Source organism: Chlamydotis macqueenii, chromosome 4 (genome assembly GCF_036417535.1).
Source record: "Chlamydotis macqueenii isolate bChlMac1 chromosome 4, bChlMac1.mat, whole genome shotgun sequence".
In the NCBI taxonomy this organism is placed as follows: domain Eukaryota; kingdom Metazoa; phylum Chordata; class Aves; order Otidiformes; family Otididae; genus Chlamydotis; species Chlamydotis macqueenii.
Genome location: NC_141559.1, coordinates 31,077,024 through 31,102,901, shown reverse-complemented (window position 1 = coordinate 31,102,901; position 25,878 = coordinate 31,077,024). Strand labels below are relative to the sequence as shown.

General features: G+C 40.6%; 2 protein-coding genes across 2 annotated transcripts in view; one reads left to right on the top strand and one right to left on the bottom strand.

Annotated features, from left to right (window-relative positions):
* SMARCAD1 (SNF2 related chromatin remodeling ATPase with DExD box 1) overlaps positions 1 to 23,034 on the top strand; it is a 28,702-nt gene extending 5,668 nt beyond the window's left edge. The window contains exons 4-23 of the mRNA XM_086746758.1: positions 1,127 to 1,215; positions 3,333 to 3,422; positions 4,094 to 4,178; positions 5,658 to 5,729; positions 5,793 to 6,118; positions 10,719 to 10,921; positions 12,166 to 12,256; positions 13,264 to 13,363; positions 14,692 to 14,751; positions 14,967 to 15,042; positions 15,485 to 15,620; positions 16,653 to 16,790; positions 17,117 to 17,212; positions 18,104 to 18,221; positions 18,484 to 18,605; positions 19,674 to 19,862; positions 20,437 to 20,555; positions 21,470 to 21,652; positions 22,382 to 22,491; positions 22,797 to 23,034. Coding sequence (XP_086602884.1) covers positions 1,127 to 1,215; positions 3,333 to 3,422; positions 4,094 to 4,178; positions 5,658 to 5,729; positions 5,793 to 6,118; positions 10,719 to 10,921; positions 12,166 to 12,256; positions 13,264 to 13,363; positions 14,692 to 14,751; positions 14,967 to 15,042; positions 15,485 to 15,620; positions 16,653 to 16,790; positions 17,117 to 17,212; positions 18,104 to 18,221; positions 18,484 to 18,605; positions 19,674 to 19,862; positions 20,437 to 20,555; positions 21,470 to 21,652; positions 22,382 to 22,491; positions 22,797 to 22,858 — 2,465 coding nt within the window. The 3' untranslated portion in view covers positions 22,859 to 23,034. The remainder of the gene's footprint in view (positions 1 to 1,126; positions 1,216 to 3,332; positions 3,423 to 4,093; positions 4,179 to 5,657; positions 5,730 to 5,792; positions 6,119 to 10,718; positions 10,922 to 12,165; positions 12,257 to 13,263; positions 13,364 to 14,691; positions 14,752 to 14,966; positions 15,043 to 15,484; positions 15,621 to 16,652; positions 16,791 to 17,116; positions 17,213 to 18,103; positions 18,222 to 18,483; positions 18,606 to 19,673; positions 19,863 to 20,436; positions 20,556 to 21,469; positions 21,653 to 22,381; positions 22,492 to 22,796) is intronic.
* Positions 23,035 to 25,417: 2,383 nt separating this feature from the next.
* HPGDS (hematopoietic prostaglandin D synthase) overlaps positions 25,418 to 25,878 on the bottom strand; it is a 28,205-nt gene continuing 27,744 nt past the window's right edge. The window contains exon 6 of the mRNA XM_086746280.1: positions 25,418 to 25,820. Within this exon, the coding sequence (XP_086602406.1) occupies positions 25,656 to 25,820 (165 nt within the window). The 3' untranslated portion in view covers positions 25,418 to 25,655. The remainder of the gene's footprint in view (positions 25,821 to 25,878) is intronic.

Here is a 25,878-nt window from a genome sequence, read left to right as displayed (position 1 = left end):
TAGTAGCAAGTAACAGTGGAAAGAATTACAGATGCCTCTCTCAGTTTTGAAACCCTGGAGCCCTGGAGTTCAATATTGTTTGAACAAGGTTCTTGGGCAGAAAGGTCAAGGTCTGAATGGTGAAGGCGAGCTGTCTCCCCTCCATGGGCACATTCGATGCTTTGAACTGTGCCTCTTGTATATATTTGTATCTATATGTAGAAATGCGTAGACTTTGAAAAAATCTTGTCAGAGTTTTCTGGTACCTGTTGGCTGACCTTCATGTCAGGAAGAATTGCTGATGCTTTACTTTCCTGCCTTTGAGATGTTTTAATGATTTTTTTAAAAATATATTTATATGTGACACGTCTGTTGTCAGAGAGTGAAGAAGTCTAGTAGAAAACGTATTTGAAAGTATTTCCGCACAAACTTTGTGCAAAGATGTGGCTACCGAGTTTTCCACAGCCGGAACTATTTTGATCATCCCAGCGGCCTTTTGGATTGGAAAGCAAGTGTGCAAGACATTCAGAAAGCTCTGGCTCATATGAGCTATTCACAAGTCATACGATTATCCCTGATATTTAGTTATCACTGACTCAATATGCATAGTTTTGTTTCAGACATTTGGATTTAATGTTGAAAACTCTTTGGTGGTAACCTCTCTGATCTACACCTGAGCCAGAAACGAGTCACCAGCATTTCCAGATTGTCGGGGATGTACATATTCCAACTCACAACTGAGGTTCAGCCTTGATCGAATACCACCTTTCCAAATGCAGTCAGCTTGAATAAAAACAGACACATACACCTTTATGCAACTTGCGTGTAAAGGACTTGGCAATTGTTGGGTTTGGTTTTTTTTTAAAAAAAAGACATTTCAGTTGTTATATATGAGAGGTAATTGCTTGATTAATTGCCAAACTCCTGAAGTAAAACTTAGAGGTAAATAAACATGTACTTTCAAGCGGCTTCTTTGCTTGAAGTTCCAGTGTATCTGTGGACAATAATAGGAAACTGTTATGCAGACTGGTAAACATTCTTGTGCAGTTAGTAAGTAGCTACTATAGTGTTGGTTTGAGGGATGCTGCTGTTTTGGGTTGAACTTAATAAAAGTAATGCTTCTTTTCTGCCTCAATTCATTTTAAAGCTGCTTCTCGCAAAAGGAAACTAAAAGATTCTGCCACAGATTGCAAAACCACAAAGGAGCGCGTCTCAAAAAAGCCCAAAGTGGATTACGTAAGTACTGTTTTTCTTTCCTCTCTGTGCATTTTAATGTAAGTGGAATTGCCTGACTTGGTCACTGGCAGTGGTGTGACCTGACAGTGGTCGTGAACGTGGTGTGTTTTATCCGAAAATCCAAGGGAATTCAAATCTTGCCATCTGAATGTGGTTTTGCTACTTTCTTCTCCTTGGCAGTTCTGAATGGAATTACCTGCCTCGTTCCTTAGTGTTAGTTGAATGGCCTGGTAATGGCTTTCCTGGAAGTGGCTGACGGCCGGTAGCAGTATGTGAGGTGCTGGGTACCATTCAGTCCTTGTGAACATCAGTGGGAGTTACAGGCTATGGATCACCGTGCTTCATCAGGTCGTTGCTTGTGTTTCCTCAAATAGATGAAGTGCAACATCTGTTGCTACTGTTCTTCAGTGTTGCAGGAGTAATGTTGTTTACGTATTTATTTGAAACTAGGACTTAGGGAAATCTTTAAAAGGAAATGTCGTGGTTTTGTTAGTGAGGGGGGGCCTAAGGTGGTAGCTTCTGTAGGAAACTGCTAGAAGTCGCTCCCCTTTGTTCAGTGGATTACATTTAAAGGAATGATTGCTTTGACCTGTGCTAATAAATAGGAACTGTGTCATGATCCTGATGCACTCAGGTTGGTATTTGGCAGATCTTACACGCAGTCCTACAGTGCTGTCATGAGGCCAGCTGCCAGGCATCCCAGTAGACATCCTTGGAAACCACTTACGGTAGAGAAAGGGAATTCTACAGTAAGTACCGGAGGCTGGATGGAGGATAGCAACTGCCTTTGTGTTGACGTGTAGCCAAATACTGTCCTCAGCCAGAACAAAATGAAGAACATGCAGAGTTTTCCATAAAAGCAGTAATATTACTTGGATATTGCTCTACTTCCTGGAGGAGAGCTGTGAATTTTGTGAAGGCAAGATTTGCTGGGGTTTGGGTTTGTTCCTCCTCACCAGAGCTCTGGGTTAGGTTACAAAGGAGACTTTGCTGAATTATTATCCAGACAGCCTAGCAAACAATGCTTCACTGGACCTGGTTGCATGCGGCAGTATGATTTCTGTGCTTAACAGTTCCATTATGCTTAAAAGGGGAAGGATTGGGATAAATAAAGCTGAAGCACAGGTTTTTGGAATTCGTACTAGAGAATCGTACTGGGAACACCTGCAGGGTTGATTTATTTTTTCTCGCTCTTGCTTCTCCCCTGGTTCCCAAGACTAGAGCATACTTTACCAGCTGTTGTATCTGCTGTGGCTGTGCTCTTAATGATACCACAGGCTCACTGAGGGAAGGAACGGTGTCCTCTGTTACTGGGAGTGCTTCTGGGTGATCTAGTTTGTGCTCTTCCAGCAAACAGCATAATTCAGCAAAGTCAATAGTGATCAAACCTATTGGCATCTCTGCTGGAGATAAGTAGATATGTAACCACTTTGATTCAAAGGTCTGTGAAGAAACGGGTGTCATTCTTTGTGGCGAATCCATAACAGCAGCTTGTGGCACGTAGAAGTTTTGGCACTCATTCCGAGGAAACCTCCCTTTTTGCAGGCTGATAGTAGTTGTCAGTGAAGCTATTGTTGAAGAAAACTTGTGCCAACTTTTGATGTGACTCCATGGTGCTGGGACACAGCGTTCTGTACCCAGAAATCTTTGTATAAACACACCGTTTGACATGTTTATAGACTCTGGTGGGTTAAATAGCGCATGCTTGGTAATCCAGCCTGACCCACTGACTGTGAACTCTGCCATCTTCTGCCTTAAATATCATCCAGAATCACTAGTAACCTTTTCTTTTAAAGAAATACAAACTAGATAGTTCTAAATTATTTATATTTTGCTATGTAACTTTGCACTGTGTATGCTTATGAAGGAAAGCATGCCAGTCTTCCATGACGGAAGACATTTTCTGTGTTTGTGAAAGTTTCGGTCTTATTCTGATCGTTGGCTATATATGAGGAATGACTTCTGCAACATGGATTTGTCTTAAGTGTTTTATCATTTAGAGTAGCTGTTTAAGGATCAGCGATACTGATTAGACTTGATTTTTCAATTGTCTTTTTTCTATTTCTATGCTTGTAATTTACATTGAATCTAATAGATTTCTTTTTTTTTTAATGTAGCTGGATGAGTCAGAACCCCAAAGACAATGGCAGAGGCAAGAGATACTTGTGCAGAAGCTGCAAAATACGTTCCCTGGATTGGATAAGGAGGTGAGCTCTTGTCTCTTGGTGGCACATCAGGTTTTGACTTCTTAAGAAAATTGTGGCTGTTGATAGTCCAAATGGAACAGCCTTTACTCCTGACAGCAGCAGTGCTCTTGGAAAGAGCCCAGGGTAGAAAGGTCTTCACTGTTGCTGCTTTTGGAATGTAGCTTGCCTGGAACTGAGGGCAGTTGGATGTAATCAGAACTATACGGAACTTCTCATCCTCCTTTTGTGGTCCCGTGACAAGCCTGGCATAGTCAAATTTGATGACCTATTGTAAAAATCTGTGAGGACATGACCCCTCCCTCTCTCTCACACTCTTCTCCCCTGGACGACTCTAGACAGACTGTGCGCTTTGTATTAGTGTAGTACCTGCCGATACTCAGCTACTAGACAGGACATGAAAATACTGCACTTTAAGTTGTTGGAAGCAAAGCTTGTTTATATGTGCTCTTACCCTTTCCAAAAGTGGAGTGCAGCTCCGCCTAAACTGAGTGTGTGAGGAAAAACCGAAGGGTTTTCTCCTTTTGGTTTCCTTTATTTTGAATCATCTGATTTACAGGGGTTTTCTTTGCCTTGTGCAGTTAAAATTAAGTATTAGTGCCTTCATGTTCTTATGCACAGAAATTTAGATTGTACTTATCCTACCACAATACAAAATTTTTATCTTTTTCTAGGGACTGAGAGATGTACTTCAGGAACATAACTGTGTGTTTCGTGAAGCACTGGAGGCCTGGATAGTATTTGCAGGAGTTGGTGAGGGTAAAGGTAAATTCATAATCCGCTTTATCGCAAGATAAAACAGGCAGACTTGTGACAGAAATCTTTTCTGATGTCCAGCAATGACAGTCCTGACAGCACTATGCCTAGAAACTTGCACCGATACTTGAAATCAGTATGATGGGGAGGATAAAAGAAGGAAACTGTATTTATCTGGTTTTTTTAAGTGTCATGATTATTTTATCTCTTGCTCTGTAAGTAGAGATAAATATCTTTGCCTTGCTAATACAGATTTAAATAAGGAGTTGTAATTACCTCTAGGTCTATCTTAAAATGTGTTTTGAAATGTGTCAAAGCTAACACCTGCTTCCCTCCTGGTTGTTTCAAAATAAGTTTTGTTTTTTGACTGGAGTAATTTGTAAATCAGTAATTGCCGATAACTACATGGATGACAAGTGCCATAGTCATTTTATCCTTATTAAATATATTGTGGGAGAGAAAAATACTAGAAATAGGCCTTAATTTATGCAACCAATTTATAAATACCAGTGCCTTAAGTGTGTTAGGGAGCACGAACTGTGATTTTGGGTAAATCTGTGAGTTATAACTTAAATACTATTTAATGAGTTGATTACATTTCAGGGGGTTACAGAGCTGTCATGTTGTGCTGTATCAGCTATTTGAGTATTCTTGGGATAGGATAGTATTCTTAATTCTTTACAAGTGGAGAGAGCTATCAGTGTGCATGAGGTCGGGTTCTTGCTGCTGCCGCTGCTTCTGAGAAGGCAGACACTGGGGCTGGAGTCAATCAGCAGCAAGCCGGGTCTGGGCAGAAGACAAAGTGTTGTAAGTGCTTTCTTCCAAAGAAGGAAGGAAAACCCATACAAGTCACTTCTGAAAATGACTTGCTCACATTTCGTTAAGTAACCTCTATCTTGCTTTAAGACAGTAGGGTTATTTTGGTCAGAAATACGTCATTCTTTCAGTTTCTTTAACAAGTGCATGTTTTTGTCGTCCCAACTTTAATGCTGTACTGAGATGCATTAAAATGAATTTTTTTTTTTTTTTTTTTGTGGTGAGAGTAGGCTTGTTTTGTGAAGTCAGCAGAATTAATGACTGCAGTTGAGTGGAATGGACCAGTTACCCCATCTCAGGAATACATCAGAGTTCTTAACTACCTGCTCTTACCTTGGAGCTTCTGCAGCTCAGTCATGTTACAGAGCATTGATCACCTGTATTTTAAGATAACTCCTTAAAACCTTCTGCTATTTGAGCAGTATACAGATTAGCATTGCTTATCTTACGCAGACAGTTGGTACTATTTATCTGTTTCAAAGAGACTTGCATGGTGTTTGTTCCTCTTTTCTTTTCTCTTAGTAACACCTGCTGTTGAGTTGTTATGTATTAAATACTAGAATTGTGTTTTCCATCTCTCTAGGTTTTGTTTTGGAAGAACAGTGGGTTTTAATTTGCCCTTAACTAGTGTGCATTGACTTGTTGCCTCCTATGTTGCATGCATAGGCATGGAATTTCCTGGCAAAAGTGAACCTTCTGACAGGACCAAAACGTCCGCCAAGATCGGAAGTGACGAGAGTGAAGGGAAGCCGAAGCAGAAATCTTCTGGGGAAGAGCAGAACGGCTTCCAGAATGGGAGAGACGATAATGAAGAGAAGCCAAAGCAGAAATCTTCTGGGGAAGAGCAGAACGGCTTTCAGAAAAAGGACGAAGAGAAAAGGAGCACTTGGAGTACTCGAAGAGAAACAGAAGACTTGGAGATTGATTTAGGTTCCGAAGACAGCTGTAGCTCTCTTGACAAGGACGACAGCAGCGGTGACGAAGAGATGGAGGATGGCTACAAAGTGAAAATCCTCAGATTCCTGCAGGACGCTTCCCCAGGCGAACTGACTTTGATTCCCCAGTGTTCTCAGAAGAAGGCTCAGAAGATAATAGCGCTCCGGCCCTTTAACAGCTGGGAGGCTCTGGTAGGTCTGCATTCTTCTCTTCCTGTCCCTTGCCTGCCTAGAGTCAAGGTGGCTTCAGCCTAGGGAGGCTTAGATGGGTGGCCTTAACCTGCTTAGGCTAAAATGCGACGTTCCTCCTAAGCCAATAGCGTTTCAAATAGTGTCATATGACCTGACTGTGAATGAATTGAGGGATGATATTCCTGGAAAGCTCAAGCTGATTGGCTGGCATTACTGTCACTCACTCGGTAGCCTGGAAAGTTGGTTGCTTTCCCTGCAGAAGAAGAAATTAGAGCTTTCACTTGGGAAGGGGGTGTTTGCTAGCCTGTTCTGAGCTCTTGGAGCTGAAAACTCACGCAGGAGGCAGGAATGTGGCAGAACCTTTGCTGCAGACACTTGAACAGCAGCACCAGCAGCAGCAGCTTCCAGGGTGGCTCCATGACTGAAGGTGCCAGCATGGATGTTTTCAGTTGCATACAAGAAACGGTCGTCGTCTTTTGCGTGTGTGTGTATTTGTTCTTTTAATCTACTGCAGCTTAGTCTGTAGCGTGGTGTTGCTAGCTGAACAGTGCAGCCATCTTTTCAGTGGAGCGAGCTGCTGTGCTTCTGTTACTGAAAGGTAAAGCACCAGAAGGCTAAACCACAATCCACAACAGAAGGGAAAATGATATTTCTTGGTAAGTAGATGATCTGCTGTCACTGGGATGTTACTTTCAAATGTTTCCCGCGGTTGGTTTGTTGCCTTCACATTTCATGCAGTTTCAATGAACTGCGAGACATCAGACCTGGTAAGAGCAGTGTCCTGGAAAGAAATCTGAAGGGCATTGCAGCAGACTTTCTTGGTTTCGTTTATTAATGCTTTGGCTTTTAAAGCAATAACTGCGCATAGGCTCTCTTACAGAGTACTTTGGTATGTTTTTCCATCAGTGGGTGTTCTGAAACCTCCCCTGCTGATGTATGCAAGACCCGCTTGTGTTTTTTCAGAGCAGGATAGAACTTCTTCAATATGTGTAAAACAATTAACACTTCTTATTTGGTGTGCAAAATGTTTTACCACAAAACAGTAAGAGATACTAAACAGATTTTTAAGCAAAACGAAATGGTCTTTGTACGTTGTGTTGCAAGGCGGGGGGAGACAAGAGGAGGATGCCTGAAAAAAATACAAAGTGCAGGTATGCTGCAAAAGAAATTCGTTTTGCCCCAAGCCTTTGGCTTCTCACAGAACATCTGTCATACAGCTTTTCCTTTCTAAACTTGTTGGATTTTGCCTGAGCTTAATTCTTTGCGGAAATATTTGCTACAGGGCTGTTCTCATTTTCTCTGTGTAAAATATTCCACAGAAGAAAAGCTGCATGGGCCTGTTTGCGTTCAAAATTTGTCTTTCTTAAAGATTGCTGCTGTCAGCAGCCAGATGTTTATGTGGTATTGTGAATACTTGCCCGGAGTAGTAGTTTGCAGCAATTTTTAGCAGATGTTTTGTATCAATGTGGGTTTATTTGTTTATAAAGATCCAGTAGCTCAGTGACCCAAGGTTCATGCTCTGCACCTCCTCGGGATAGACGTGTTAGTAAACCGACAGCTGTTAGAGATACATCCCCCTCATTTCCCTCATTTATGGTATTATTCTGCCACAAAATAAGCCATCTCTTTCCGTATTTAAAGGCTTTGTGTGAATTAAACGGTGTTGATTGTTATTTAAAATTACAAATTCTTAAGGAGTACACGCAAGTTAAACTGATGCAAAATGCTACATAGAGATTCTGACATAGTGTGTATTTAGCTTGTCACTTTTGGGGGAATGGGAGAACTGAGAACAGTCAAAGATGGACTGACTTGTCCATCATATTCTGTATACTGCAATAGTGTACGAGCTAGGAGATACAAACTCAGGGGTGGGTAGCTTCGGCTCTTTTATCCTCTCTCACTTTGTTTGGCTGCACACGTACAAACTGCTACACAACGCAAACTCCCAGGAAATCCAGAAGCCCCTTGCACCAAAGCAAACTGAAGGGAAGCGGCAAATGCATCAGGTTAGAAATGGGGGCTGCTTGAAGTGGAACTTGGGTTTGCTGATCAAGGTTGGGGCTGACTTTCACCCTTAAGCAGAAAAGCAAAATCCTAAATCACCTCCAAGCGGTGTAACGCAAGCCTGAGCAGAGCATGGCGGTTCTGCGCTGTGGGGCACTGCGGCAGCCTGCGACTCCAGTGAGCCTCCCTTCAAAGCCTGCTGTGGAAGCTCATGGGTTCACTTGTCTGTGATGGTCTCACATTTTTGGGCTTTGTTGGAAAAAAAGGAACCTGAGAGGATGTCGGAACCTCTAGGAAACCAAAGGCTACCCGAGGATCTGCTTTGTGTTCTGCAGGACAGGGTAACATCGTGTGTTTCGCATGTAAACCAGTGGCTAAAATTTGTCTTGTTGTAACTTGGAGATGAATGTTAACGTGCTGATGTGAAACAACACAGCTCCCGTTAGTAACAGATGGCTTCATTCTCCACACCTTAATCTATAGCTTACAGGATTTATATTCATGCCAACCAAAGCTTTAGGCATCAAAACAAACATTGAAATGTTTAATTGCCTATATTAAAAACCATGGTCTTTACCTGTCTTTTTATTTCTAAACAGAGGTGTCTATTTAGAAAACATCTTTGCAAGTGTTGACGTGTGTGCCTTAGCCTGATTTAACCTATGAGTGTTGGTAAACTTTCTGAGTTTTTTTTAAAGTAGAACAAAACCACAAACAAACCCAAACCCCCAAAACTGTAATGGCAGGCTGTCAGTAGAGGGCATCACTGGTTTTGTTTGTTTGTTTGTTTTTTGGAGTCAAAGTTTAGCCTGCTTGTACACTTCAGCTTAACAGAGTTTGCTTTTACTCTGCAATGTGGCAATATTGATCAATTATTTAGCATGAAATAGCTGGATCATAAGAGCTCTGTTTTTAAAAGTAAGGGATTCTAGGAGAATATATGCTTGTGAAGTCTTGTGCTAAATTTTAACAGATGCCTGATTTAAAATTCAGAAGAATCTGTGTGGAAACCACTTCTGTTTTAACAAAAGAATGGCAAATCCAAAGGATCTTGTATTCTTCAATTCTTTAAACCCGTGAATAAAAAGGAAGATAGCTGTTCTTTACAGTGACATATTTTTATGCATAAATATGCATGAAAACAGGATAATTACCAATACGACCCCAGTTACTGCAGAAATAAGTTTACTAGGAGGTTTTACACTTTCAGCAGGTGGCCCTACATCAAATTCAGGAGAAGCTAATGGACCTAAAGGCGCTATTTTGGCACAGCTTGAGGCTTCTTGGCTCTAAAATGGAGAATGTCCATATTGTAGTGAAGATACAAAGTTTAGAGGAAGCAAATATAAAGTAACTAGTGTGGACTTGAGAAAGTAATGCTTCTCTGTCAAAATTAATAATGCTTTATAGTTTAAAAGGAAAAAAAGAGGAACATTTAAGTTTTAATTAAAGACACCGTGTCACGTGGTAGTTCTGTGGCTGGCACAGGGTTGTGAGAAGGAGGCTGGTGAGTAGCAGTTCTCACAACAACAAAGAGATCAAGAGCTCTGGGAGAAAGCGTGTTTTTCTGGTTGATGTAGGAAGGATTATGACATGGAGCTATTATTTCAGAAAAAATTATGCTAGATGAGATGCATCTTCTAGCAAGCATGAGTGAAGCAACCTCTGCTCTTAGTAGTAGACTCAGAGTACAAAGCAGCAGAGGAAGTTAGCCTTGGTCAAGGCGGGAAGGTGTTTTGAGGAGATGAGGAGGTGGTGGCGGAGCAGTTGCAGCACTTAAAGATCTCTTCTCAGCCAAGGTAGGAGAGGATACCCTATTGTGGGAAAGGGAGCCACGGCGATACTGCACGTGGGCTGTCCACGTGGCTCAGCTGCACGCTTTTGATTCAAACACTGGTGTGCTTCGTCTTTGTAAAGCAGGTGCACTCCGGAGTGAGGGACAGGCCTTGTGTTAGTTTGTGTTTACATTGAGATTCTGATATCTTGAGTTATCCTCTGCCAGTTTGTTTGCTATGCTATTTAGAAAATGTACTTGTGTGTTTTATCTTGTTTGTCCCTCTGTAAGATGAGGATAATACTGACTTGAAAAGCGCAAATGCAAAAAAATGGAGAAACTGACTTGTGCTAAACCCTTGTCAGGGTAACGGTCCTGCCCATGAAAATGCATCAGCGGGTGCTAATGACCTGGTAGATTTGTGTAAGTTTGTGTTTCATAGATTTTCACAGGAGGCTGGGTTCATTGCAAGAAAAAAGAGTTCAGGTGGAAGAATTATCCTGCTTCACTGAAATGTGAAGAACTGAAAAGAATGAACCAGTTCTGGGTGGTCTTTTGGGCCTGTCAGTACTTGGTGACCACAAAAAAAACGTGACATAGTTCTGGGAAACTTCTTATCCCTTAATTTTTTTGGTTTTTACAGTCTGCCTAAGTCCAGTTTGCATTGCCATGTGCCATTTTTGTTTCGAGAGGAGATTTGGATGCTGTTGCTCTCTGCTACTTGAATTACTCGCTGCCTGCAGCAGCTGTGGATTTTCACTGTAGCACCTTTGCTGCTGTTACCAATGTTCATGGTATTTTTTAATTATTATATTGCAGTTTACAAAAATGACTAAGACTACTGGTTTGTCAGAAGACATACTGTGGGACTGCAGGACACTGCTGAAGGAGAGGGATGTGGTTTTAAAGCTCATGAATGAATGTGAAGACATTTCAAATAAACTGACAGAACAAGTAACCAGGATTACCGAAGATGGAGAGTGTGAGTGGAACATAGAGCAGCCCTCCATTCTGAATCAGAGGTATGTTTCCCTTTCTTATGCTCACAAGAGGGTCAAATAATGAAGCACACTGGAAGATTGTGGTTTTCAAAACTGGAGTCTCCGAAAGCAGCATTCCAAGTGTTTGACACTTAGCAGCTCTCAGTGAGCTAGATAATGGTGTGCAACACCAGGGAATCTAACAGCTGTTTTTAAGTGTGTCAGGAAAGCTGGTGAGGAGGGTAAGAACATAAAACCAAAAAGATACAACAGTGCTCAATACCTCGTTCTACTTGCTCCAGTTTTTGGTGAATGTAGATCTGGCTACCGTGAATGATGGGATCATGAGTTGTCAACTTATTTCAAAGAAAAGGCCAAGCAAAATTACTTCTGTAATGGAGGACTTCATATTTCAAAGATGCCAAATGGAAATGAGTCTCAGCAAACTTGTAAAGTTTGTCAGCTGGACTGAAGACCTCGGTCAGGAAGCTCAGACGTACAAAAGGATCTGGAGCTGTGTATCCAGGGGGAGGGGCACTGGGGATGTGTTGAGAGGAAGGATTTATTTCAGGGAGGTGCATTGGTGAGTTTCTCCAAGTGGACATTTGAAATAAGGAGAGAGCTTAGGAGCGTGGTGAAGGGCGTTATCGTAAGGGTTAGGAAGCACAGGGGTGAAGTGGGAATGGCCGGAGTGGCACCCTGTATTGGACTGGGAGGCTGTTAGTGGTAAATAGCAAAAGGATTTTCAGCTGTGTCAAAATAAAACCTGAGAGGAAGAGGGAACTGTTTGGAGGGAGTTTATCGGTGATGTTTCTTCTTTGGCAAAAAGTGCTGAACTAGATGACTTGCTGTTGAGTGCGTTCTGTGGGTGGTGTGCGTTTGGTTTTTGTTTGGTGCCGACACCACCAGTAACTGTGCAACAGAGCAAGCTTAATGATGCAGCTGCTAAATGCCACTTAATTTTTTGTGTGTATTGTAAAAATTAGCAGTTGTGTAACTGCTTTTTACTGGCTGTGGATCACTGATTTTAGAAGCAAAGTATTTATTGTAACATTTGTTTAAGCTATATGAAAATTCAGATAAACTACTTGGAAAGTTCCGAGATGCTCTTTTGTATTGAGGTGACTGATTAAAGTTTGTGTTTTTGACTACGCAAGGAGATCGGGAGTGCCTTAAAATGTAGGCAATGTCAAACTTACTGTTCTCTGGTTAACGTAAGTGTAAAGTTGTGTTTCACAGGGAGACAAATAAAAGGTGGTAACACATCAAGCTTGATTTCTTCACAGTTTGGAACTCAAGCCATATCAGAAGATCGGTTTGAACTGGTTAGCACTGCTGCATAAACACGAATTGAACGGCATATTGGCCGACGAAATGGTAAGTGTAAAACTGATTATTTAAGAATCGTTAAAAGTTTTGCAAAAATGACTTTGTGAAATTCTTTTGGTTTTTTAGAAACCCTATGCAGATTATAAGTAACTTGTTCTAGCTAATATAATTTGAATTGCAAATGGTTTCTCCAAGTGTTTAGAAGGTGCTGAGCTCTTCCTTTCAATTTGAAAGTCAAAGGTAGCCAAAGATTCAGGGACACTGATAATTACAAGTCAGACAGTGTCTTCTGGTACAGTGGGAGCAATTCCTACCACAAGAGATTATCCTCAAACCATTTTAATAGCTCCTTGCGCATACACATAATTCATTCGACTTGTCCAGCATTTAGTTATAGTGAACCCATGTCTTCTACGTTTCTCCATCAGTTTCAAAGCAGGTAGTTCACAATACAGAAAAAACTAAGTGAGTAGAAACTTTTTCGACTTGGGCAGTGTTTCTCAACTTCCAGATGTTTGGTATTTCTAAGAACTAGCTTAGGTGCGTATGTTGGGGTAGATGAGACAGTTCTTTAAATCCGTGATACAGAAGACAGGAAAGAGAGTATTGGCAGAAACACAGGCGTATCTTAAAAAAAAAAATCTGATTTTCATTTTAAATTCCACTTTGGAAATAGCTGGAATATCCTTTGTACAACTGGCTCAAATGGAAGGAGACAATTAGTTTCCAAGTAATCATTTGTGTGCAGCACAGCTTCAGGAAAGCAAATTTTGAAGAAGATTTGAGGGAGGAACTAAAATGAAAAACTTCATAAATGGAAGAGGTGAATCCCTGAGGCTCAAATGTTGAGCTGAAAAGATAATTGAGTTTGACTGCGATTGTACTTAAGAAGGAGCTGTCTTCTGTAAAACAATGAGGTTAAACAGAACAATGTTTCTATGCAGATTTGTAATGTTTAGTTAACATTGACTCCACTGTAATTGTCTTTTAAGTACAAAACACTGCTATGTTCTACAGAGTGTAACTTTTGTTTAAATGGATTTGTTTTCCCTTAGGGCTTAGGAAAAACAATTCAAGCTATTGCATTTCTAGCTTATCTCTACCAAGAGGGCAATAAGGGTCCTAATTTGATAGTTGTACCAGCTTCAACATTAGGTAAGTTACAAGCTTCAAAATTATTTGTTTGCTTAAAAAAAAAAAACAACCACGGACAGACTGTGAAACAAAGATCATTTTGTGAGAGGAAATTTTCTTATGGTGATATTCAGCTCCTTAAATAATTTGAATTGGAATGCAAACCATATTGAAGGAATGCTTGTTCTGAGTTGATTAGACCTAACAGGGAATTTTTTTTATATATGCTCTGTATGCTTCACAAAACATAAAGCTACTTGTTACACTTGGAAGTTGTTTAGCAAAGTAGGTTTTTTACTTACTGAATGTTGGCTGAAATTCCTAGTCTTCAGGCTGTACTTAGGATTAGGGTTCATGGCATTTGAGACATTCAGTGTCTTTTTTTCTTTCCTCTTTGCTGCACAGAACCTATAAAAGCAGATCAAAATCCTAAAACGATGAGGCTGACTGTCTTTTAGTTGTGTATTTTGATTGTTTAATGACCTCAGTCATTAAGAGCAGCAGGAAGAATACGGTGGAATAAAATCTGTCAGCGAAGCTGATGAGTTTGAGCAGAAATGAGTTCTCTGTGAAGTCAAATTTGCTTTTGTTGAATGATGACAGAAAGGAGAAAGTAGCAAGTTTAATTTTGAAAGAAAACGCTACTTTTAATATAAAATACCTTTTTTCGGCTTCAAAAGTTTCTCGTGAATGGTAGAGACAGGTTGGCGCAAGCCATCCAGCACGAGGATGCCTGGGAAGTGCGGTCTACCTGCAGCTTTCCTGACACTTTCCTGGAGGCGTCTCCCCAGCCCTGATCTGGGTCCAGCCTGGGTCAAGCGGCCTTTACCAGAGCCCCTCTTCTGCTGTGGTTTGGGGTCAGCATTTGTGTTGGCTGTCAAGCAGCTTCCCCTTGGGCCTGGTAACCTTGCTGGTGGCTGCTCTGCTGGCTGCACAGCTGGAGCTGGGATGAATTGTCAGGCTTCCTTGCCTGCTCCCAGAGGCACCAGGGAACACTGACAAAGGAAGTGATGTGCTTGCTGAGGAATTAACTGCTTAGGGAAGAAATGAGGCTGAGAAGTCAAGCGTTCGTACGCGGTGGTTACAGACCATGCAGGGTCTGTTTCTGTAGGAGTTCAGAGGGCAACCTGGTTAAGCAGGAGTCGCTTAAGGCCCAGTTGTGGGTTGTTTAATTTCCCTGAATATTACCAGTTTTCCAGCATTTAGACAGACAGTTTCTCCCCTTCAGGAGAATTGAAGGGACTGGCTTTAAAATCGGCTGTTTGATTTAATGCTGAGGTGTGTCTGAAGTTATGTAAGACATAATAAAGTGTAAATGACTTGAGTTTTGTTTTAATGATGTCTTACAGATAACTGGATAAGAGAAGTTAATCTGTGGTGTCCCAAACTGAACGTCCTTTTATACTACGGTGAGGAATCTAACTTAGAAATTAATCCAGTAATGCAGTTGCTTGCACGGTCAGCCTAAGGAAAGATGACTTGCTCATGGCAGCATTGTTTTGAGACAGTTGTTTTCAATACACCTCTTTATTGCTGAATGTATTTCTGTGTCCTGTCTTAATTTCTATATGTATATGTAGAAATATAGGTAACTGTACTCATGTCACGTTTTGTCCTTTTGTAGGCTCTCAAGAAGACAGGCAATATCTCAGGATGGACATTCTTAATAAAGTTATCGATTTCAATGTGATTATAACTACGTAAGTACAGCAAGTACATCAGAGGTGAGGTTTAGTTTGCTCCTACTGGCCTCTAGCGGTACAACAAACCAACAATGGATTTGGTGAGATGGGAAAGGAACTGATTTTTGGTTTCAGGTAATGGTTAACTAGGGTTTTATTAATGTGCAACAGAGTCTTTAGATATTATCTATTAATTACATAATACGTGCTACTTTGTGATGGGTTTGCACAGTTTTTTGGAAAGTGTTACTGAGAGCACTGGCTTGTCAAGTAAAGTGTCGTTATTTGCCAGAAGTAAACTGTGTTCTGATTGGTTACTCCTAGGCAGCTTTACTTACTACCCCTCATGTGTTCTCTCCGTAACTCTTAACCATTTTAGAGAATTTAATTTGACTGTGATACCAGTATGTTCTTGTTAATTGGCATTTAATATTTCCTTTATGGTCTCTCCCTCTGACAGATACAATTGTGCAATTAGCAGCCCAGATGATCGAGCAATGTTTCGCAGATTGAAGCTTAACTATGCCATTTTTGATGAAGGTCATATGCTCAAGAACATGAGCTCTGTACGCTACCACTACCTTATGACAATTAATGTAAGAAGTTTAGTTATTGTTGGGTTCGAAGGGACAACTCCTGTTTTTTCTGTTTCGTAGCCTTGGGCTGGGAGAAAATGGAGTATTACCTGTAAAGTTCATCTCCACATAATGTTCCAGAAACTACAGTATGCAAGTGGATAGAAGTGTTGGTGTGGTCTTAGGAGTGGATGTTGTGGGGGGAACTCTTTCATGGAGACAAGCTCTCAAAGAAATGTGATACATTTCCTATAGCACCGTTGCAGTGATGGTAGTGGTTCAGTTTCTGTATTAAGCAGTTTTCCAGTTTCATGCTACCGTAGTAAAGATTGTAGAAATGCTATTCTGAGGACTTCTGCTGAAACACTGTAGTATTTAAAGACCCACTCTGATAGGACTGTGCAAGAAAAGCTGGCTTTAAAACCGTTTTTTTTTCTTGTAGCTTGTGGCCTGAGTCAGCAGCATTTGGAAAAAGAGAACATTTGAGTACAGCTTTTTCTCTGATTATTGTGATTTAACACTGCAGTATTTGTACAATAATAATATACTTATGATCGCTTAGGATGACTTCTTTTTCAAGATCATATTTTCATCAAAAGCCTTTTGAAGGAGCTGATCTTTAAGCTATTAAACTATGGCTGGTACTTGCAATTCAAAACGCGTGCATAAGTTCTGTATGACACTAGGAAAGATAGGGGAGCAACAATTAGCACATTGATTTATTAAAAACAAACAAACAAACAAAAAAAACCAAAAACCAAAACGAAACAAAGCAAACAAGAAAAGCTAGTAGAGCCAGGAAGGCTTTTCTCACATCTGGATTTGGCTCCTTAAATTGATAGATGCTCAGTTCCCCACAGATCTGTAAACCGTTTTGTTGACTTAACCAGGAAATTATTCCATGAGATCTAAGTATGTATTCAGTTTAAATAGTTATAAGTTAAACCAAGCTCATTTTCTCACTTCTCCAGAGCTGTGTTGTTTCTGGCAATATTAATTTTTAACGTGTTTGACTAGTGTTTCTCACTGCTGTTCTCCGCTTTGGACAAACAGGCAAAGAATCGCTTACTGCTAACAGGGACTCCGGTTCAAAATAATCTGTTGGAGTTGATGTCCCTCTTGAATTTTGTCATGCCACGTATGTTCAGCAGAAGCGGGTGTGAAATCCGAAGGATGTTCTCTTCAAAAACAGTAAGTATTATGTATTTATGTATTTTATTCTTGAAAATTTTTCTTTTTTTTTTTTTTCCTTGGTAACACTGCTGTTGTTCCATAACTTCTCTTTTGTTGGTGTCTTAGGGAACCAGGTAATGTCATTATGAAAATATAGAAAATGAAACCATGAAATAAACCATTGAAAGGAAGAATATGTTGTAAGAGAGTATCTCAGAATACTAATGGTCCTGATAGATGTGTCTGTTCTGGCTGGGTTTTTCATCCAGTTAGAAGAGTTAAGGTAGCGTTGTTACAGCTGAAAACTTGACACTGTACCTGAATTCTTGCAATGTTTTTCTTAGAAGAGTGCTGAAGAACAAAGCCTATATGAAAAGGAGAGGATTGCGCATGCAAAGCAGATAATAAGACCATTCATCTTGAGGAGAGTAAAAGATGAGGTACTGTTTTATCTTTAAAATAATGATTTCATACTGTCAAAAAGCATGATAAGCTTTGAGACTAACAGTAGAATTTAAGGTCTTTTTTTTTCAGAGCTAGGTTTAGCTCTTTATCCAGGAAGAGCAAGAAACTGGAGCCACCTTTCACGTTTCAGGAGTTTGCAAGTGCAAATGTGACCTGCTGCTTTAAGTTTGGGTTTTGGTGCTTATGATTTGCTGACTATTTACGGTTGGGAATTTTAGTTAGGAAAGATCAGCAGAAGATGATTTGGTGCACTGCTAAGCAAGGAGAAGTGAGAAATCCTCAACATAAAGCACAAAAATATTTGTGACTGTGTAGTACTGACATTTTATTTTAACTGAAAGAATTAAGGCAGTGAATGTGCATGTATGTATTTTTATATCTATAGATATCTATGACGAGAAATGTGCGTTTTAAGTTCCTTTGTTATCATGCAAGTGTTTCTTTTCCTTTCTAAAATCCAAAAGCTATTTAAATTCTTCTATTTAGAATCACATACATACAAGAAAGGGAAAACTTAATAGTCATCAGAGAAAGAGTTTCTGTTTTCCTTCTGTTTCCAAGTGGTCAGTGGCTTGAAGACGCTATCTCTCTAGCAGGGGAGTAGGTTCCAGGTATTGCATGTATTGTTATTTTGTGCAGTTTTGGAGAGTGCAGACCATGTTACTTGATGGGGGGGTGATGTATAATCCCAGTCAAGTTCTGAATAAGTCCAGCTGCTGACTCACTTAGCAGAGTTGCAGCCAGTTAAAGGAGTTGAGATGGGGAGAATGAAGAGAGTCACTGAAAAGCAGGCTTGTAAGAGAGTACAGAATTACTGACCATTTGCTACAGTGTGATTTCTACCCGGTGTGTTTTTGTTTTGTCAGGTCCTTAAACAACTACCTCCCAAAAAAGATATCATTGAATTATGTGCCATGTCTGAGAAACAGGAACAGCTATACTGTGATCTCTTATACAAGCTCAAGAAAACTGTTAACAGTGATGGTATGTGAGAGTCTCGTTTCCTTTTGCTGGATTTTTTTTCGCGCCCAGACACGTGTCGACTGTGACTACAAAGCCTTTGCTTTGTGGAAATGTCTGATACTCATAAATTGACTGTATCCTTTCTAGGAATTCTTCCCAAGTTCAGGTAGCGGATGAAATGTCAAATTCAGTTCTTCTGAACAAAGTTCTCCTGAGAGATAAAGACGTGTCAGGTAGGCATCTCTGTACTACTTCTGAATAGACCTTATTTCTTTGTTTACAGAGAAACACTCTGATATGGGAAATGTGATGATGCAACTTAGGAAAATGGCTAATCACCCTCTCTTGCATCGTCAGTATTACACAGCTGACAAGCTCAGGAAAATGTCCGTGCGTATGCTCAGGGTAAGTTGATGACATTCAGAAGCGATCCTTAATTTCTCAGAACTTTTAATGCAACTTAAATAGATTTTTTTTTAAAAAAAAACTATTTATTTGAAGTGCTCTAGTCAAAAGTGTGTCTTTGCAAAACTTAACTCATTGTTGCTGCTTTTTACTTCTGTGCATCCATCCAGTCCTGTAATCAAGTCCACATCAAAATGGAAAACCAAAGTACTTATGAAAAAAATCTTGGGTAGGCATACGAGTTTACCAGTATTTTCTGAGTAGCAAGAAATCTAGGCTGTCTTGAACTAAAACAGGGAAGGCATAAGTATTGAACTGTTGAGGTTTTGTTTTTTTTTTTTGTTTGTTTGGTTTTTTTTTGGTAATTGGACTGAAGTGAATGCTGTGGAGTTTGGGGGAAACTGTTGCTTCTTCCTAAAGTATATGAAAAAAAAAATCTGAATGCGCAGCTGGTGCTCTAAGGAAGTTGCAGCTGGCTTTGAATATCTTCAGCTGTGTTTGAAAATAAAGCCAGTCAAGGTTGGGGGGAAGGGAAGAAGTGACCCATTGGTTTATGAAGGATTTTTGTCCTTTTTTGTTCCTACTCATACCATCGTACTCTCCAGATGTGGCTTTTCTTTTCCTCTTTCTTCCAGGCGTGACATCCCTCTACCCACCCCACATCTTGGGCTAGGCTTCCCATGTCTTCTACCATGTCTCCAAGGATTGGACCTCCCTTTTAGGGAATGTGTCTTCAGGGGAAGAGGTCTTACACAGGGGTAAAAGGTCATAGGGCTTGATGGGAACTAGGTAATTGCTGTGGAGGCTGAGCATATACTTTGTAGTTTTTGGTAGGACAAGTTCTTGTAAAAGCTAAATTGTGAAGGAATGATCCTCTACTATAAACCTGAGGATGCAGAGTTCACCTTTTGTTTCTTGCATGAGCCACGCTCTGGCATTTGTCCATGTCTAGTTGTGCTATCTTTTTCCTTCAGAAATTTGGGATGTTGTACTGTGGTGGTTTTAGTTTTTTCTTGTCTGTCTGGTGAGATTGTGTATTGCATTGTTTCCCTTCATTTTTGCTACCAGGAACCCACACATTACGATGCTGACCCTGACCTCATCTTTGAAGATATGACAGTGATGACAGATTTTGAGCTGCATTTGCTTTGTAAGCAATATTTTCATGTTGGCTGCTTCCAGTTAGACCTGGAACAGATCTTGGATTCTGGAAAGTTCAGAGCACTGGAACGCATTCTTTCTGACCTTAAAGAGAAGGTTGGTACTACAGATTGCTGAAACATCTTTTCCTCTCTGTCTTTTAGGGTGGCAATAAATTAGCTGATTAAATTAATGCCTGCTACCTGTATACGCAGCCTAGTTGCTTTTCTGTGTAGTATTACAATGTGATTTAGTGCATATGCAGTACTGTAAAGCAAGACTTACAGCTTTTAAGGTAAGTTTACAGTCCTGCCTACACGCATTGCTTTAGAGACAGCTGAAAGAAGCTTTCCCATTTTTCCGAGTTTCAGAATACTCGGCTCAAGTTAACGCTCCTTTCTCAAGGTATGGAGGGCTATGCCATGTGATTTCTAGATTGCTTGAGTCACCTGAGTCCAGAGTAACTAAAAAATTCCTGCACTGACAAAAGGTGGTTTAATGCAGCAGAAATACTGGATCTGTTGACAGAAAGTCAGTCCTGACTTGATGAATTTCAGCTGAGTGTTTTACTTTGGAAAACAGGACTCGGTCAAAGTAAAATCACTTATTTGCACCACTGAAGCATTTCTGTAGTTTTTTTTTGTCTGCAATTGACAAGTTTTAAACTTCTCTTTTGCTTTGTCATTTCCAGGGTGACAGAGTTGTATTGTTCAGCCAGTTTACTATGGTGCTGGATATCTTGGAAGTTTTCCTAAGATATCGTCAACATAGATATATTCGGTTGGATGGGAAAACACAGATTTCTGATAGGTAGGTGACTTTTTTTTTTTTTTTCTGAAGATGAGAGAGAAAAAATGGATGTGTGCATGGAGGGGAGGGAGGTGACTTAAAATCCTTCCTTTGTTTTCCAATGTATAGAATTGGTCACTGGGCATTGGCTCTAGAAGGGGTTTAATGTTGGATTTCAGATTGCCTTAGTAAGGATGAGGCTGAAAGGTGAGTTTTAGATGGTCAGGTTACAGTCTTAGGCATCAAAATGGAAAAATTGTGTCGTCAGGAGTTCATGGTGTGTTTGAATTGCTCGTGTGTCAGCATGCCGTAACAAAAGCTCACCTGGAGATATTCCCTGGGAGTACAGTGTATCTGTGCTGTAACAGGCAGATAAGCCCCTTTGTTTCATTAGGACAAACCATTTAGTCTGTCCTTCACAGCTGAAAATGTTGCAGTGTTTTTCTTGTATTTGAGCTGTGCTGGTTTTCTGCCACTTCCTCTTTCAGGATTTTAACTTTTTTACATGCTCTTTCCCTCATTTCAAACAAATGTGGTATTGCTTCCCACTTTCACCTGAAACCTGTTACTTCCCTTGTATGTGCAATTGGTACGGAGGAGTCATGAAGCTAAATTTGTCCCTCCCCGGTTTGTTTCATGTACGTCAGCTTTCCCTCATCCTCCAACTTGTTCTCTGTCGTCTGTGATCATCCAAAATCTTTTTACAAGCCTCTCTTCATTCTTTGCTGTCTGTTACTCTGAGTATGTTTCTTTGGTCCCTGCTGAGGAGGGTTGGTACTCTTCTTCCTTCTGCATAACAGCTGTACTTTTGAGCTGCTTTGCAAGGCCGCCATCCTCTCTTCCAAAAGATCATCAATCCTGACTTCAGGATTCCACTCTGGAGCCAGTGCAGTGTTTTCTCCAAGGCCTGATGTGTGTCTTCTTGTGTTCTGCAGGATACATCTAATAGATCAGTTCAATACTGATATGGATATATTTGTATTCCTCCTGTCAACCAAAGCTGGTGGCTTGGGAGTTAATCTGACTTCAGCAAATGTTGTTATTTTTCATGACATTGATTGCAACCCGTACAATGATAAGCAAGCAGAAGACCGATGCCATAGAGTAGGTCAGACCAGGTAAGACTTTTTAATTCTAATGCTTGACTTTTCTTGAGGCAAGCTCTCAAAGGAGGCTAAAAGGACAATCTTTTACCATGAAAAATTCCATTTTAAGCAGACCCTTGCGTAAACCAGCTCTAGGTTGCACAAGTGCTAGATAATTGTAATTGCCTTAGCACGTGTTGCTGCCAGAACAAACCTTATTTACATTCTCCTCCTTTTTCCAGTTTTCTCTAACTCTCAGATTTTCTAGAATTCTCAAATTTCTGGTGGTGGGAACTATGTCAAGGCAGATCTGCGGTCTTTGGGACTGTTTGGCAAAGCTGTTTGTTGTCTTCAGGAGACTTCTCAGCTCTGAAGTGCCACCCTGTCATGAAGAGTGAAACCATGGACTGTGTGAGAGTCCCCCGTTAGAATGAGCCAACACGAGCAATAGAATGTGTTTGATAGCTGATATTTCAACTGTAGCGTGGGATGAGGGAGAAGCTGAGTTATTTCTATTAACGGAGATTTCTGTGACCATCCTGGCTTTGCAGAGGCTGGGAGTGCAGGAGAAAACAAGTTTTGTGGCAGCACAGAGCACGGTTGGTCCAGACAGAAAAAACAGCCGCTCTTTGTATTGCCTTTTGTTCATGTCCTCCTCCTTGTTGTAAACCACTGCCAGCCGTGCAAAGGCATAGCATCCCTCCTTTTGCACTAATCCAAAGAAACTGTAAAAATAGATTTATCCTGTTTTGTGGCTTTCAGGGAGGTAAAAGTCATAAAGCTAATCAGTAAGGGGACTGTTGAAGAATCCATGCTCAAAATCGGCCAGCAGAAGCTGAAGTTAGAACAAGATATCACTGCAACAGACTCAGGTAAGTCTCTTGCACATGATGATGTCTGCTTAATTGAGTTAAGGTTGCTACAATGCATTCTTCTGAAAAAAACCCCAAGGTTCTTGATGCAGACAAGCCCATTTTTTAATGTTAAATAAACTGGAAAGATGTATTTGTGCTGCTTATGGTTCCGTTTGACGGGAAGTGCCCTCTGAGTCTGACCCACAAGTCAATGTCAGACACCTACAAGTTGAGGATTTTGTAGAGTTTTGGCAATCTAGACTTTTGTCTGTTCATGTGAAAGATTGTGAGCTGCTGTACTAACGCTTGTTTGTATTCCTCAGGAGAAGAAGGAAGCATTTCGACAGATATAGCCGCACTACTAAAAGCTTCATTAGGTCTCTAAAATAGAAGTGCGCTGTGGAATTCAAGGAAGAAGGGTGATGTTGTACCCTAAGGACTCTTACGTTGTTGATGACCACAAGTTTTATGAACATTTATAACTTTTTGTAGTGTCTTTATTGTTTTCCTCGTTATACTGAGAGTTTTTAACACCAATAGCATTCTTTTGATGCTTAAAAACATGAAACTTCAAACTGGGGACTGGGTAGTAATTGTTTTAAGAAATCTGCTACTGTTTAAGATTTGTCAGTATTTTTATAATTATTTCTACCTCCAAATATATATTAAAAAAAAAAACCAAACAAAAAACTCAAAAAAGCCCCCCAAAACAAACAAAAAAATACCAAAACAAAACAAAAAAAAAACCCTAAAAAACCTTTCTGTTTCACTGGATTACACATGTAGGTTTCTTTGTATGTGCCTTATTTGATGAGGCTTCAGTCTGTTTCTGCTTGTTCTGGTTTTGATGTTCTGTACTGGTTTTGTGTCAACTTGTTCAAATAAAATTAACAAAACGTTTTCATTTTGTGGTTATTTGGGGGAGGGAATGATAACTTGCATGTTACCAAGCAAATAGGTAGCTTTCAAACGAGCTGAGATGTTCTGTTGGAACTGACTTGGCTTTATCCAGTAGTAGTTAATTACTAATGTTTCATTCTACTCTAATCACAGTTGTGTTAGGATATTGATTATAAAAACAGAATTGCTGCCAGATAGAACTTTCCACCCAGCTTGCAATTTTTGTTTCAGTCCGTGGTGTAGATACCAGATCTGTGCTCTGCCAGTGAAGTGCCCTAAACTCAATGCTTCTGTCTTGCTCTCTTCTTGAAATTTCCGTGAATTTTGAATTCCTCTTGGTGAAATGAAGAGCTTTGGTGATATCAGTGATGACATGTGCCTCCACGTGAAGTTCATAATCTGCTGGCAAGGATGTGATTTGAGGAGGCGGGAGAGGAGGATGTCCATTTCCCTGGACAGAGGAAAAGACTGAAATGTGGTCTTTTGAACTGATAGTAGTTAAGATTCAGACTGCTGCTCTTTTAGAAGCTGGGGGAAGGCAAAACATGGGCAAGTCCATGTTGCCCCTTCCTTCTGTTCAAGGCTCAGCTGCTGTATGCTCTGTGCGGGGCTCGGCAAAGCTGCATCAAGCTGAACCTCTCAGAAGGTTGTGTTCCAGAATTCACTCTGGTTTGCAACATGAGGTTGACAGTTACCACGTTTCTACGTGTGGTTGTCACAGTCAGAAGACACTTGTTGCATGTTTTGAAGGAACTGAAAACAGTTTGATATGAAGAGTAGGGAAGAGCAGCAGGAGTCTATTGTTGCTCGCTATTTTACCCTGTCTTCAGATACTACTAGTGATTAGTGAGGTGATCAGTGAGGTGGGCATCCGGGGGTTATTTGTTTGGTTACGGCTGTGGCTATTTTTTCCAACCATGCATGTTTTCTGCAAGTACAAAATGGATAGGAAGTGAAAGCTTTTAAAATGTTTTCAAGCTTTAATCTAAACTTGACTTGCCTTTCACTAGCAACCTGTGGCTGTGCTGCACGTTCCAAAATGCACAGCTGAAATAAGGTGCAGAAATACCTTATTAAACTGAAAGGGAGAAGGGTAAGAATCAGTTTATCTACTGTGCTTCTTAAATTCCACCTGCTTTGTTGGGCTAAATAGTGCGATTTAACAGACAACCGCAAGTGTTTAATGCTGCAGTTCATTAGGTTGTCTGTTTCTGTTGAGCATGATCCTAGCCCAGCTCTTAGCCCATTGTATTTGTATGTTCTCACCTGTTTGCTTCAAATGTGAAACAAAACACAGTGCCTGCCTGTAGGGTTTGTGTGGTGTTTTGGTTTGGTATGTGTATGGAATCAGTTAATGTCTGGCTAAGGAGTGGTTTCTCCTTAGAGAATCACATCCCTAGACCTCTGGGGTCAATATATCTCTTTAAGTGCTATGAAGCTCGTATATGTTTCTGCCTTTTTTTTGTCTACTGTAACTTGTTTCTGTGCTCTTTATTTGGCGGTCTTAATAGACTGTAGAGTCACCATCCTTGGAGATATTCAAAAAGCTGTCTGGACACAGCCCTGGGCAGCTGGCTGTAGGTGGCCCTGCTTAAGCAGCAGCTTTGGACCAGATGATCTCCAGAGGTCCTTTCAACCTCAGCCATTCTGTGATTTGGTGTCTCTGGTGCCAATGTGGGCACCAGCTCAGCTGGGAAGCTGCTTTTTGTTTGGGGTGTTTGGGTTTTTCTTTTTGTTTTTCTGGGGGAGAGTTGGGGTTGGTTTTGGTTTTTGGTTTTTGGTTTTTTTTTCCAGTGGCACAGCATAAACTTCAAGAGGCTAAAGAAAGGTCTTGAGAAGTTTGAAGTTTGACTAAATGGGTCTTTTTTTTTTCTTTTTCTTTTTTGCTTAGTGTCCTTAGTCCAGCCACACATTTATTCTCTCTTTTAGTTAGCCTGCTTTCCTCCAGATTGGAAGTCTAAAACAAACAAAGTATTGTGGAGATTGCATCTCTCCAAGAAGGAGTTTTCATCTCTTCCCCCTTTAAGAGCCCACAGAACATTAGTTGGGTTGATCAAGCACTTTATTAGGAGTGGGGGGAATGTGGCTGAAACCACATCTCTCCTTCGGGCTCTACTCTACTAAATCAGCTTTTGATATTCTTTCCTATAAATGAATACAAGTGGTAGATTTTGATTTGGCATTGCATACCCATCTGAAATTAATTTAAATGATTCTAAAATCAATAACTTAGCACACTTGTCATGTTGAAAACTAAACATGCAATTGTCTGAGCAGCTGATCTACATTATAGTCTTCGGTCTTTTCTGGAGCCAGGCTGCAATAGCTGGAAGCGCTTGCACTCTGTCTCTGAGAGCCAAAAGCCTGGGGTAGTTGTCTGCCAGGTCAGGTTTACAGGACAGAAGTGTCGTACTGCACACATCCCAGTAGAAATCAGCCCAGGTTACCTGGTGGAAATGGGAGAGAAAGCAGTGAATTTTAGTTGGTAATCTCAGAAGCTGGGAC